Raw genomic sequence first — 15,427 nt, 5'->3', positions numbered from 1 at the left:
GGCCACAAAGACAGACTCTGTCTCCAAAAAAAAAAGAAAGAAAAAATAGTGGAAGCTATTAAGATGACAGTTTGGGCTAAGGTGGTAGTAATAGAGTGGACAGATTTGGGATTTATGCTGGATGCAGAACTGGTAGGATCTGTGGGGCGACTGAATATGAATTGATGGAGGAACAACGAAGCATGATTTGGGCTTGAATAACTGAGTAGTTTGTTCAACTCAGTTTATTTAGAGAGAAAAAAGCTGAGGGGCTGGAAGACAATTTGGAGAGAATAAAGAAATCTGTTTGGAACACGATAAGCATGAAATGACTACTGAAAATCCAACTGGAGATACCAGGTAGGCTGCTGGATAGGAACCTGAAGCCAAGGCAGAGGTCAGAGCTGGAGATAGAAATTTATCAGGTATAGATGGTATTTAAACTTCCAAGCCACGGGACTCAACAAGAACACTTAGAGACAGTTTAGATGGAGAAAAGGTTTCAGAACTAATGCCAGGCATGCCACTATTTGAGAGGCTGAGCAGAATAGGAGGTTAAGGAGTGGCCAGCAAGGTAGGAGAAAGGCCAGAAGAGTATGGTGTCAGGGAGCCTAGGGAAGAAATAGTTTCAAGAAGGAGGGAGTGGCCAATAGTACTGCTAAGAAGACACAAAGGTGGGATGAGTAGTTAGGTTCCCAAATCAGCCTGTGGACACCTATTTAATAAATGGTGTGCCCAGATAGAGGGCTAAAGAAGGTATTTCACCTGGTTTTTAACCACCAACCACTTAACAATACTCGCAGGGAAAAATATACTCAGACTCCAACAAAGATTCATTCAGCACTGCTTTAAGGGACAGAGGCCCAGCTCCACTGGAAAGATGAGCTAGATAATCCTGGATACCAGTAGCTTATTACCTTCTTACACTTCTGTATCTGCTCAACATAAAGGAACTCTGCTTGATCACTCCTTTTCTAGAAGTTCTCATGAGGAGAATGAGGACCTAAGCTCCACTCTAAAGGTCAGTTAGCATGACTTATATTCAATATCCTAAAGCCAATGACTGTCAGTATTTTTTTTCTTTCTTTTTTTTTTGAGACAATCTTGCTCCATTGCCCAAGCTGGAGTCAGTGGCACAATCTCAGCTCACTGCAACCTCCACCTCCCTAGTTCAAATGGTTCTCCTGCCTCAGATTTTCGAGTTGCTGGGATTACAGGTGCGAGCCACCACACCTGGCTAATTTTTCTATTTTTAGAAGAGACAGGGGTTTCACCATATTGGCCAGGCCAGTCTCAAACTCCTGACCACAAGTGATCCACCCACCTCGGCCTCCCAAAGTGCTGGGATTACAGGCATGAACCACTGCACCCGGCTGAGCCAGTATTATTTCTAGAAGTAATCAATCAAGTTAGAGTCACTTTAAAATGTTAGGCAACAATTCTCATTTCTTTTACCTTTCTGTCCTGTTCAGCCTGTATTTCACTTCTGTGATGTTCTAATGCTTTTGCTACTGCAGAGTCAAATGCCCGCTTTTCTTCCAGCTTTTGTTTCTCCAAGGCTAACGTGATGTGCTGCTTTTCAGTGGCCTTCTGTTCTGCCAGCTCTCTGTTCAGCTGATCGATTCGACGATGTGCATGAGCAATCAGGGAGTTCAGATCATCAGTAGAGAGCTTGTCAGCTAAGCAAAAGAACACGTTAAAATTCTAATGATGTCACTGAAATTATACCTCATTACAAGGTAATCTGCATCAACTGACTGTAATTTAAGAGCAGTAAACAAACGTAAAACTTAGCTAACACAAAAAGAGATTTAGATTCCCCAGTTCAATCAGAAATTAGCTAGTGCCCAATAAGATATTTTCAGTCCCTGGCAAAATTCAGGTACCCTTCAGATAATCAGTTGTTTTCCAGGAACCCTCTTTTAATCTGAACTAATTATAAATAGACTTTCTACTTTACTGTAACTTTGTCTTTAAAGACAAAACTTACATATACAATCACTTCTATATTTTCTTTCAGGCGTAACTATGATTAGTTACAACAGGCATCCAATTGAAGATTCTTTTCTGCTAAAACTAAAAATCAAATTCAAATTCTCTCAGACTTTTCCTTAAGTTTTTTTTACTTTTCTTAAACTCATATGATATAGATTAAACCCCAACACAGCAACCAGAGCTGTCCATCAGAATCACTGCAAAGCTTTTTAAAATATACCCAAAGATTTCTATCCAGGCTTAAACCAATGTTTGTGTTTCTTTTAAATCTCAATCCAAAAATGTACCAACACATACACAGATTAAGAATTATGGCTCCAGCCAGGCACGGTGGCTCATGCCCGTAATCCCAGCACTTTGGGAGGCTGAGGTGGGCAGATGACCTGAGGTCAGGAGTTCGAGACCAGCCAGGCCAACCTGGTGAAACCCCGTCTCTACTAAAGATGCAACACTTAGCTGGGCGTGATGGCGGGCACCTGTAATCCCAGCTACTCAGGAGGCTGAGGTAGGAGAATTGCTCGAACCTAGGAGACAGAGGTTGCAGCAAGCCAAAATCACGCCAGTGTACTCTAGCCTGGGAAACAGCAAGATTCCATCTCAAAAAAAAAAAAAAAAAAAAAAGAAGGAGAGAATTATGGCTCCACTGGCCACATGCAGTGGCTGATGCCGATAATCCCAGCACTTTAAGAGGCCGAGATGGCTGGATCACTTTAGGCCAAGAGTTTGAGACCAGCCTGGCCAACATGGTAAAACCCTGACTCTACTAAAAATACAAAAATTAGCCAGGCGTGGGGGCACATGCCTGTAATCACAGCTACTCAGGAGGCTGAGGCACAAGAATTGCTTGAACCCAGGAGGCAGAGATTGCAGTGAACTGAAATTGTGCCACTGCACTCCAGCCTGGTGACAGAGCAAGACCTTGTCTCAAAAAAAAAAAGAAAAAAAAAAGAATTATGACTCCATCTCTTCTTAGTCTTTTGGCTAAGATGAAGTGAAGAATTATGGCTCCAACAGCAAAATATAGAATGTAGGAAAATCTATATGACTAATGACTCAATTTCTTAATAAATACATTGAAAAGCAAAAACCAAAAAGGGGCAAGAGATATACTGACTAAACTCAACACGTGGAACATCTTATGGGTATCAATTCGAATAAAAAACTGTAAAAACTCATTCTATGAAACAATAGGGGATATACCAACACTGGACATTTGGTGAGTAGGGAATTGTTAAGAAGTTTTAGGTGTGATAATAGTATGGTGATGTTTTTGAAACATACTCACAGTATTTACAAGTGAAAGAGTATGATATTTGAGTCTGCTTCTATATAAGCTGAGGAGGAGTGGGAATAGATGAGACAAAACTGGTCGTATGCTGATGGCTACAAAACTGAGTGATGGGTCCTGGAAGTTCTTTAGTTTTCTTCTTACTTTTTAATGTTTGAAATTCTCCAAAGTAATCAGTTACAATCCATATTACACATGCGCACGTGCACACACACACACGCACACACACTTCACATCTATAAGATTCCAATCACTTGATGAAACATTTTCGTTCTTGAGAGCATTCGGATACCAAAAATATCCAATTCAGATTTATCATGTGACATAATTCTACTTTATATCTATTTAGATGGCTTTGTGTAAGAAATCATAGGCACAACAAAAAGACTTTAGTCTTTTAATATCCAAAACAAAAGACTTAAAACGTGAAATATACACTCACCTAAGTCTGAAATACCTACAAAGGAAAAAATAGAACAGTTTGAAAAAAAAAAAAGAAAGAATGCACATACTTTAGTTATTGATCATTAAACAGAAATATCTAAAAGGAAACAAGAAGGAATCGGAGACTAGTACCAGGAAAAGCTATTTGAATACTGGAAAGTGAAATGATACAGCTATTTTCTAAAATTTAAAATGTAAAACAAGACAAAATCAAGGTAAATAACATTTTAGAAAATAAAAGAATCATTGATATTGTGGTTTTGGTTTTAAAGGACTTATCTTTGTTTCACACTAATCAACTTAAATTGTTTGTTTTTTTGTTTTGAGACACAGTCTTCCTCTGTTGCCTAGCCTGGAGTGCAGTGGTGCAATCACAGGTCACTGAAACCTCCAAGTGCTGGGCTCAAGCAATCCTCCCACCTCAGCCTCCCAAGTAACTTGGACTAGAGGTGTGTGCCACCATACCCAGCTAATTTTTGTATTTTTTTGTAGAGATGGGGTTTTGCCACGTTGCCCAGGCTGGTCTCGAACTCCTGGGCTCAAGCGATTTGCCTGCCTCAGCCTCCCAAAGTGCTGGGATTACAGGCATGAGCCACTGTGCCCAGCAACCTAAACATTTTTTTTTTTTTATTTTGTTTTGAGACAGAGTCTTGTTCTGTTACCCAGGCTGGAGTGCAGTGGCGCAATTTCAGCTCACTGCAAACCCCCGCCTCTTGGGCTCAAGCAATTCTCCTGCCTCAGCCTCCCGAGCAGCTGGGACTACGGGTGTGTGCCACCACGCCTGGCTAATTTTTGTATTTTTAGTAGAGACAGGGTTTCACTATGTTGGCCAGGCTAGTCTCGAACTCCTGACCTCAAATGATCTGCCCGCCTCAGCCTCCTAAAGTGCTGGGATTACAGGCATGAGCCACCATGCCCAGCCTCAACTTAAGCATTTCATAGAAACTATACTTTTCTTTTATCCCTCACATTTTTATTAGTTCATAAAGTATTTTACTAAATCACAGTTTTGACTCCCTGTTCTCAGTACCAGGCCTCTCTTAACATTTCAAATACTTCATAAATTCAGTTTTTCTTTGAAATTTTTAAAATAATGAATTCATACTAAATTTTAATTTAACCTGTGCAAATTAAACAAAGAACTACAGTGGCCTGATTTGAGAGTAAAGGAAAAATGGCATTCCGTATAGCTGGAATGATGTCCCCCACCACCATCACAGGTATCCCAAGCACCCAGTGTGAACACATGACAGGAGAGGGGAGTGCAGCCAGTCGCAGCTACTGCCTCTCAGAATGAGCTGCTGAACATCCTGGTATGAATGTCCTGACCGTCTTTTTTTTTTTTTTTTTTTTTTTTTTGTCGGAGTCTCCCCTGTCGCCCAGGCTGGAGTGTAGCAGCACGATCTTGGCTCACTGTAACCGCCACCTACCGGGTTCAAGTGATGCTCCTGCCTCAGCCTCCCAAGTAGCTGGGACCACAGGCGCATGCCACCATGCTCAACTAATTTTTGTATTTTTAGTAGAGATGGGGTTTCACCATATCGGCCAGGCTGGTCTTGATCTCCTAACCTCAGGCAATCCACCCGCCTCAGCCTCCCAAAGTGCTAGGATTATAGGTATAAGCCACTGTACCTGGCCAGTCCTGACTTTCTCAATAACCTTTGTATTCAACACGTCCAAAGACTGGTATTTTTCATCCAAGGGGCTCTGAACATCAACTGATGTTCATCACTCCCTCCTACACCGTCAATCTCACAAAAATAAATTTTCCTCCTTATTATGGTTACATCATTCTTCTTCTCAAAACACTAAAAGAGAGTCCCATGCTGCTGATACAAATCATTCTGGCAGAGAATAGTGAGGCTAGTGAGGGAGAATGAAATCCCGGCTCTACCCCAACCTTGCGCAAATTACTTTTCTGTCTCAGTTTTCTCATCTATGTAATTGGGATAATAAAAAAATTTGCCTTATAAGGCTGTTATGAATTTCAAATAAGTTAATACATGTGACGCGCTTAGAACTCAGTGCCTAGTACAAAATAATGCCCAATACCACTAGCTATTATTACGTTTGGAACCTTGCTCAGCTACAGATAACACAGAAAGAGTACTGGACGTAGTGAACATCATCAGGACATTTGTTGTTTAGGGAAATAATAATAAGACCAATCCCAGAACTTAAAGTATAATAAAAAAAAATGATAATAAGAGCAAAATGCCTCATAACACAAACCAGTACTAACAAATTTGGTTTAGGTCTTAGTGCATTCTGATTTCAGAGTTGAGGACATCCACTGAGGGCTAGGGTAATCATGGAATAATTACTGTCTCTAGAAATACACAGGAAATCAGTAATACCAGTTGTCCCTGAGAAGGAACACCGTGTGAGAGGGAAACTTCAAATGCCATTTGTACCTTTCAAATTTTGTATTGTGAATATATACTCCATTTAATAAATTAATAAAGATTTAAATGGAGAAACAACTCAGAGATTGCTTCACAAGGGACTTTCACTTTCTACACGGCACCCTTCTTTAGCACAGGTTTCTCAACCTTGGTGCTACTGACCTTCCGGTCCAGACAGTTCTCTGCTGTAAGGGGCTATTCTGTGTACTACAGGATGTTTAGCAGCACGTCTTGCCTCCACCCACTACATGCTAGTAGCTCCCTCCAGTTGCTCCCTCCAGTTGTGGCAAACAAAAATGTCTCCCAGTGCTGCCAAATGTCTTCTGAGGAACAAAATGCCCTCGGTTGAGAACCACTGTTTAACATTTTCATGTTTTACGATAGGCAGCCAGGCATGGTGTCTCACGCCTATAATCCCAGCACTTTGGAAGGCTGAGGTAGATGGATAATTTGAGGTCAGGAGTTTGAGACCAGCCTGACCAACATGGTGAAACCCAGTCTCTACTAAAAATACAAAAAAATTAGCTGGATGTCGTGGCACATGCCTGTAATCCCAGCTACTCGGGAGACTGAGGCAGGAGAATCGCTTGAACCCATGAGGCGGAGGTTGCAGTGAGCCAAGATCCCACCACTGCACTCCAGCCTGGGTTGACACAGCAAGACTCCATCTTTAAAAAAAAAAAAAAAAAAAAAAAAAAAAGATCTGTGATAGGCACTTTCAAAAGCAGAAAAAAAGAAAAAAGTTAAAAATGTCAGAGCTGGCTTGGGAAAATTAGTAGGATTTAGTCTACTGGGAAGATCAAAGACAGAATGCAAATTCTTAGGGTTGATGCTCGTATCTAACTCTCCACAAATAAAATCTGTCCTGCCCTGTCAACCTAATTTCATTTTATTTGAGCCACTGGAGACTCCCTACTACTACCAATGTCAAGTTTATGCCAAGGAGCTTACATATATCTAATGCAAAGAGACAACAAGCAAGCCAATAAATAAGAATTTCAAGAAGATAAAATAAGGTAATACGGTACAGTGGTTTGTGGAGGAATATAATCAGGGAAGGTCTCTGAGGTGCTCGCATCTGCTTCCACTGTAACCTCAATGAAACACAGACAACCCCTTGAGAAATTCTGATGAGGGAAGCAGCGTCAATGTGGCTCAAGTTTCTCCTTCTCAAGGACAAACTGTCCACAATGCCCTCTTTGCTAGATGGTAGCTATCCAGTGTCTAAACAAGAGTCACTGGTCTCAGACTGAACTTTGTATTTCTCCACATTATTCTCTCTCATAAATCGTACTGTCACTTTTTTACTTGACAACAGTCTAACTGATATTTGCCTCCTGAGTCAACTGCATTCAAAGAGCTAAATGTCTGAGTTATCTTTTGACAGCCTTAACTCTACTTCTTGACATTTAGTCTCCCTGGATGGCCATGATGCAGAATGTTTATAAATCCTTGCACTGGTGTTTCACTTCACTCCTTAGACCAGCCATGGTTCTTTGAGGCAACCCTGATACCTTCAGCCCGGAGAGGCCTACGACATGAGAAGTCTCCTTTCTAACAAATGCTAGCATTTGAACAGTATTTTAAGCCAGGTGTGGTGGCTCACACTTGTAATCCCAGCACTTTGGGAGGCCAAGGTGAGCAGATCACTTTAGGTCAGGAGTTCAAGACCAGCCTGGCCAAAATGGCAAAACCCTGTCTATACTAAAAGCACAAAAAAACTGGTAGGGCGCAGGGCTCACACCTGTAATCTCAGCTACTTGGGAGGCTTAGGGAGGAGAACTGCTTGAACCTGGGAGGCGGAGGTTGCAGTGAGCCAAGATCGCGCCACTGCACTGCAGCCTAGGCAACAAGAGTAAAACTCCGTCTCAAAAAAAAAAAAAAAAAAAAAAAAAAAAGGTACAAAAAATTAGCCTGGTGTAGTGTCGCACGCTTGTAATCCCAGCTATTTGGGAAGCTGAGGCAGGAGGAACGCTTGAACCCGGGAGGTGGAGGACTGTACTGCAGCCTGGGCAACAACGAAAAATAAAAAAATAAAAATAAACAGTATTTTAATTTTGCTGAGATGGGTGATGTCTGTGATTCTCAGTACTATCACAGAACTTCAGGGAAATGTGACTATAGTTACACCATGAAACGACTTCAGCATCAAAGTTCTCTGTAGTCTCAGCCTGAGGAAGTGGATAGCCAGACAGCTCATTCCTTTCTCAGTGCAGGGTCCCTAGGTACATTTTCAACAAAGTGTTGTTTTGTCACAGAGCAGACATAAAGTGTGCTTTAAATAATTCACTACAAATACTTTTAAAGTAACAAAGTTTTTTAAAATACTTATACATATACAGTAACACTTCAGTAGCATCAAGGTTATAATGTCACTTGTGTTCACTTGAATTCCAAACTTTTTTTTTTGAGCAGCAAAGATCAGAACAGAACCAATCACGGATTATGAAATTAAACACTAGCTGAAACTCACGTTCATCACGGCTAAAACTACAAGAGTACTGTCGCGGCTGTGTCAACTGTAATGATTGTGGTTAAAATAAAATGCTGAAAGAGTGTACTGTACACAAGAAGAGATATGCATGCATGTCAGAGGGATTTGGACTAAGATGGAGATGAAGCAAGTTTAGATTCGTTGATTAGTTGTTAAAACATCGAAAAAAAAACATTACTTCAGTTGTACTTACTCATTCCTTTCCACCCAGGAAGGACTTCTGGAGTAATACTGTCCAGCTCTCGTTTAAAGTCGTCCCGAGCTTGGACCACCAGCTCATGATACTGAGATACAACCTTAGCCTCAGACTGAGCTGCTTGGACCTGAGCAAATACAAAGGGTATATGATAAATTGAACAAAAAGTACCACAAACATTCCAAGAAACAGAAGTAGTATTCCTTCTTTTGTTTACATTTTGTTGGAAATGTGTAAGGAAATCTGAAGCTCAGAAACGAAACATAAGCCTTATTTGTTTCCTTCTAATTCCTATTCAAATACCATGGACAGGCCCTTTCCCATCCTATTAGGCCCCCTCCCTCCATACAGATCACATAAATGCAGCCAGAAGATCTGCTACAAAATGGACATTTTCATAAGTGACAATAATCATAACCAAAAATGTTACCTATTATAGAAAGTATCAACAATACAGAACAATCCACTTGGTTGGTGTCCAAGGCAAAATTTTTTTTTTTTTTTGACAGGGTCTCACTCTGTCACCCAGGATGGAGTGCAGTGGCACCATCTCAGCTCACTTCAGCCTCAACCTCCCAGGCCCAAGCCATCCTCTCACCTCGGTCTCCTGAGCAGCTAGGACTACAGGCGCACACCAACACGCCCACTTAATTTTTTGTATTTTTTGTAGAAACAGAGTTTCACACCATGTTGCCCAGGCTGGTCTCAAACTCCTGGGCTCAAGTGATCGGCCCACCTCAGCCTGCCAAAATGCTGGGATTACAGGTGTGAACCACCACACCCAGCCAAGGCAAATTTTTTAAAACAGTAACAACTAATATACTTTGCAGGAGAAAAGAGGGGGAGATGGTAGGAATTTACTGTTTTCCTAAATCCTTAAAATCCTTTAAGAGATTATATTTTAAAATATAAAATATTATAAGGTAGGAAACATACCTTTTTGACCACATTATCCAGATCAACTATCATGTTGTGAAGTTTACCCTCTGCAGCAGATATATGAGGCTTGGCCCCAGGAACCTCTTTTTTCTTTGCATTTTCAATCACACTTTTCATCTTCTCTAACTCTTCTCTGGAAACCAACAAAACAAAGATTGAATATAACTTCTTGTCAACTGTATTAAAGAGTTTTAATGTCAGTACAGTATACAATTGTTAAGTCTATGAAAGAGGCCAGGAGTACTGGCTGATGCCTGTAATCCCAGCACTTTGGGAGTCCAAGGCAGGAGGATCACTTGAGTCCAGGAGTTCAAGACCAGCCTGGGCAACATAGGGAAACCATGTCTCTATTTTATTTTAAAAAACGAAAAGAAAAGTCAATGAAAGAAATGTAACTGCTTTTTCTTTTTTTTAAAGACTAGTCAAGTACAATAGTAAGAAGAGAGGAAAGACTAGAGCGAGAGAGTTCCATCCATAACTGACTGTGAACAATCAACTGAGCTAACTCACTACCTTTGGACGAGCATCCGTGCTTTTTTGGAGTCAATAAACGAGAGGCTTTTCTCATCAACAACTGAAAACATTTTGGTTAGAAGCTAGATTTACTAGAGTGAACCAGAGAGGGAATATGGTATATGGAGTGACCCAGACTTTAGAATAAGATCCCCAGATTCAGCTCCCATATCAGCCTTTCATTTCCTACACGCTTTCGTATAAGGAAGAGAATTCACGAGAAGTACTTAGTGCCTGGCCGAATCATGAGCACGCAATAAACAGCAGCTCTTGCAAGGATCAACCTGACTCACCAACCAGTGAGAGAGAGCTAAGGAAGGCAAAGGCACAGGAGAAGGCCAAAAACCTCACTGAGCAAATACTTAACTGGGACCCAGGGAGCCCTCACGACTCAGAATGTTTCGTAAGTCAGACAGACTGTGGTCTACCCACCATAAAACACAGAACTCAAAGTGATATGAGCATAATGCCTTAAATCTCCTAAAAGATATGCTAGTTTTATCAAAGACTTCTTTCTCTACTAAGAATAAATATTTTCTTAAGAAAGACAGCAAAATTTTGAGTGACAAATAACTATTCCATACTGCTGATGAGGATCTTTAGTCAAATATAGGTTTCCACCAACAGAGGTTGATCTTATATCTGGGTATGCTTGTTCAATGCTAGTTTTAGCCAACGTCCAGGAATCAAGGTCAAGGTGGCATACCTATTACATACTCACTATTTTGGTTGTTAAGGCAAACAGATTGTGATATACTTTCTACATTCTGAAAAACTGCCCAAACTGTCCCAGTAAAAACTGTCCCAGTAAAAAAAACTGTCCCCAGTAAAAACTACAGCAGAATCTCAGTACATCTGAAGAGACACATCATCTAAGCAATAATCCAAAGCAAAACTGACTTTTATATAAGATCCTCTATATGTCTGGGTATGGTGGCTCACGCCAGTCCCAGCTACTCAGGGGGCTGAGGCAGGAGGATGGCTTGAGCCCGGGAGGCTGAAGCTGCAGTGAGCCCTGATCATGCCCCTGTACTCCTGCATGGGCGACAGAGCAAGACCATGAATTAAAAAAAAAAAATCCTTCATATAAGTTTCTGCCAAATTTATTCTGGCCTAATTTTATACATATACATTTTGAGACGGAGTCTCGCTCTGTCGCCTAGGCTGGAGTGCAGTGGCACAATCTTAGCTCACTGCAACCTCTGCCTCCTGGGTTCAAGTGATTCTCCTACCTCAGCCTCCCGAGTAGCGGGGACTACAGGCGCACACCACCACGCCTGGCTGATATTTGCATTTTTAGTAGAGACAGGGTCTCACCATGCTGGCTAGGATGGCTCAAACTCTTGGTCTCAGGAGATCTGTCTCCTAGGCCTCCCAAAGTACTGAGATTACAGGTGTGAGCCACTGTACCCAGCCTGGACTAATTATATTTTATTCCTTCTCTCTTTTTACACCTTTGTACGAGTTCCTAATGCCAATTCAGAACAAGCACAGGTGGAAAAGGGAAGGAAGGGTTTCTCTACCTCCTCTTTATTCTATACAGACAATACCAAAAAACCCAGCCCAAAGAAAGCCACCAGGAGGCCCTAATTACTTGTTAAAGTCCATGAGTAATTACTTGGCTTTGAGAAGGGCATCGGCAGCTTCATCTACTGCCTTTCTGCGTTCCTTCAATGCACCCTCCACTGTGCGCCACTGAGCAGATTTCTTCTCACCTGCAATCTAAACAAAACATTTTAATTATATAATAAATAATTGCTATTATTGTCATATGATAGGCCAACAAGATTAAACACAGAAACATGTGACATTAAAGTCAAAGGTAAAAATTTATATGCAATATTTCTGCAGAGTAAGAACTCTTAATTTAAGGCTTATGTTCTTAATTTAAGGCTTATGATCTGCCCACATCAGCCTCTCAAAGTGCTGGGATTACAAGCATGAGCCACTGCCCGGCCATATAAGCATTTTCTAAGGGGAGTTTTTTTTTTTTAAGAGTCTCAAAAGGATATACAAACCAAAATCAGAGTTTAAGGATAAATAGCAGGTTTACATATTTGTATGATCCTTATTCCTCCTAAATGTTACTCTAAAGAATCACTCTTCCTAATTAGTTACATATAAGTCAACTATTGTCAAAAACCTCCCTTGTGGTGACTCTTTTGGTATATGAATTGTGTATTTAAAAAAAAAAAGACGGCTGGGCACGGTGGCTCAAGCCTGTAATCCCAGCACTTTGGGAGGCCGAGATGGGCGGATCACGAGGTCAGGAGATCGAGACCATCCTGGCTAACGCAGTCAAACCCCGTCTCTACAAAAAATACAAAAAACTAGCCGGGCGAGGTGGCGGGCACCTGTAGTCCCAGCTACTCGGGAGGCTGAGGCAGCAGAATGGTGTAAACCTGGGAGGCGGAGCTTGCATTGAGCTGAGATCTGGCCACTGCACCCCAGCCTGGGCCACAGAGCGAGACTCCCTCTCAAAAAAAAAAATTTTGGCCAGGCGCAGTGGCTCACGCCTATAATCCTAGCACATCGGGAGGCTGAGATGGGCAGATCACGAGGTCAAGAGATCGAGACCATCCTGGCCAACATGGTGAAACCCCGCCTCTACTAAAAATACAAAAATTAGCTGGGTGTGGTGGTGGGCGCCTGTAATCCCAGCTACTCGGGAGGATGAGGCAGGAGAATCGCTTGAACCCAGGAGGCGGAGGTTGCAGTGAGCTGAGATCACGCCACTGCACTCCAGCCTGGTGACAGAGCAAGACTCCTTCTCAAAAAAAAAAGTTTTCGTTGAAAATCTTAGGCAGATCCAACACGTTTTTCTCCAGCTATGGAACTGATTGCTACTTTTTTAAGCAGAGCTGGCTCATATTTAGGGAATATATTAGGAAGAAAACCCTCTAACACTAATACCACTAAGTGCAGCAAGAGGCTCACATTATGAGGGGGTGCAAGGTACCCAGAACACTTAGGGCCTAGACGTGGTTCAGTGGCTCATGCCTGTAATCCCAGCACTCTAGCAGAATCACTTAAGCCCAGTTGTTTGAGACCAGCCTGAACAATATAGGGAGACCCCATTTCAACAAAATAAAAAAAACAGCCAGGCGTAGTGGCTCATGCCTGTGGTGCTAGCTACTTGAGGAGCTGATGTGGGAGGATCATTTGAGCCCGGGATGAGGCCACACTGAGCCGTAATCACACCACCACACTCCAGCCTGGGTGACAGAGCAAGACCCTGTCTCAAAAACAAAAAAAATGTGAAATAATAAACAAGATCTAGTGGTAGAACTAATAAATACCCTATTTAGAACTACTGATGAGCATACATAATATTCAAGAGATCTGCAAGTACTATAATGTGATCTGAAAACATCTGTGCTTTCTATTGGTGACATGGTCACAGTACTGCTAACACTACTGTGGTTTGCTGCCAGTATTCATAGTTGAAGAAAATGGTTTTAAATTTCAATTTGAGGCTCGGGAAAATAAAGATGTTTCCCTCCTTCAAGTTCAATGAGCACCTGAATTCTATCTACAGACTCAACTCTAGGTTAAGAGCCCACACATTTAGAAGAAATATTTGTATTTTTCTTCGTGTATTGCTTTTTAAATGTTCTATGTAGCAGGGTGCAGTGGCTCACAACTGTAATCCCAGCACTTTGGGAGTCTGAGGTGAGCAGATCACCTGAGGTCAGGAGTTTGAGACCAGCCTGGCCAATATGGTGAAACCCCATCTCTACTAAGATGGGTGTGGTGACGGGCGCCTGTAATCCCAGCTATTTGGGAGGCTGATGCAGGAGAATCGCTTGAACCTGGGAGGCAGAGGTTGCAGTGAGCTGAGATCATGCTACTGCACTCAGACTGGGCGACAGAGCAATACTGCATCTCAAAAAAAAAAAAAAAAAAAAAAAAGAATGTTCTATGTAAAATTTTGCAAAGTATATCTTATGATGTGAAAAATAAAGTTGATGTTTCAGTGAGTTCCCACTTTAGTCTTTTTTTCTTTTTTTTTTTTTTTTTGAGACGGAGTCTGGCTCTGTCACCCAGGCTGGAGTGCAGTGGCACAATCTTGGCTCACTGCAAGCTCCGCCTCCTGGGTTCACGCCATTCTCTTGCCTCAGCCTCCCGAGTAGCTGGGACTGCAGGCGCCGGCCACCTCGCCCGGCTAGCTTTTTGTATTTTTAGTAGAGACGGGGTTTCACCGTGTTAGCCACGATGGTCTCCATCTCCTGACCTCGTGATCCGCCCGCCTCGGCCTCCCAAAGTGCTGGGATTACAGGTGTGAGCTACCGCGCCCGGCCTTTTTTTTTTTTTTTGAGATGGAGTTTCACTCTTGTTGCCCAGGCTAGAGTGCAATGGCTCGATCTTGGCTCACCACAACCTCTGCCTCCCAGGTTCAAGTGATTCTCTTGTGTCAGTCTCCCGAGTAGCTGGGATTACAGGCATGGGCCACTATGCCCAGCTAATTATATATTTTTAGTAGAAATGGGGTTTCTCCATGTTGATCAGGCTGGTCTTGAATTCCTGACCTCAAATGATCTGCCTACCTCAGCCTCCCACAGTGCTGGGATTACAGGCAGGAGCCACTGTGCCTGGCCCACTTTAGTCATCTTGAAAATAAAATATATCAAGAATGGATACTGATTTGGTGCCAAGCATGGCGGCTTGTGCCTATAATCCCAGCACTTTGGGAGGGGGAGGCAGGTGGATTACTTGAGGTCAGGAGTTTGAGACCAGCCTGGCCAACATAGTGAAACCCTCTCTCTACTAAACATACAAAAATTAGCCAGGTGTGGTGGTGGGCACCTGTAATTTCAGCTACTTGGGAGGCTAAGGCAGGAGAACTGCTTGAACCTGGGAGGTGGAGGCTGCAGTGAGCAGAGATCACGCCACTGCACTCCAGCCTGGTGACAAAGCGAGACTGTCTCAAAAAAAAAAAAAAAAAAAAAAAAGAATGGACGCTGATTTGGGCCACATGAACCAACCTAAATAGAATCACAAAGCATGTAAATGTCAATGACATATCTGGTGGCCAACATATATCACCCTTGTTGAAGGTACTCCTGCTTACAGAGGTCCAAGGAAAACCTACTCTGTAAAAGACACAGATTCCCCCACAATCAAACTAAATCCCACTATTACCAAATCCAATTCTTCATAAACACTGCTTTGTG

At 42.2% G+C, this 15,427-nt stretch overlaps 2 protein-coding genes across 15 annotated transcripts in view; one reads left to right on the top strand and one right to left on the bottom strand.

Annotated features, from left to right (window-relative positions):
• The window catches only part of MRPL35 (mitochondrial ribosomal protein L35), a 536,751-nt gene that overhangs the window by 471,108 nt on the left and 50,216 nt on the right, over positions 1 to 15,427 (top strand). The gene's annotated exons all lie outside the window — the stretch shown is intronic.
• Positions 1 to 15,427, bottom strand: part of IMMT (inner membrane mitochondrial protein) — a 53,097-nt gene that overhangs the window by 6,370 nt on the left and 31,300 nt on the right. For 8 of the 12 annotated variants that reach the window (XM_050753011.1, XM_050753016.1, XM_050753012.1 and 5 more), the window contains 4 exons: positions 11,872 to 11,975; positions 9,738 to 9,873; positions 8,799 to 8,928; positions 1,435 to 1,658 (listed from right to left, as the gene is read on the bottom strand). In XM_050753011.1, the coding sequence (XP_050608968.1) occupies positions 1,435 to 1,658; positions 8,799 to 8,928; positions 9,738 to 9,873; positions 11,872 to 11,975 (594 nt within the window). Of the gene's footprint in view, positions 1 to 1,434; positions 1,659 to 8,783; positions 8,929 to 9,737; positions 9,874 to 11,871; positions 11,976 to 15,427 lie in introns of those variants that run through there. The other 4 variants (XM_050753020.1, XM_050753019.1, XM_050753023.1 and 1 more) reach the window with 1 other exon arrangement.

This window comes from Macaca thibetana, chromosome 13, assembly GCF_024542745.1.
Source record: "Macaca thibetana thibetana isolate TM-01 chromosome 13, ASM2454274v1, whole genome shotgun sequence".
NCBI classification, from domain to species: Eukaryota; Metazoa; Chordata; class Mammalia; order Primates; family Cercopithecidae; genus Macaca; species Macaca thibetana.
This window is presented reverse-complemented; position numbering and strand designations above follow the sequence as displayed.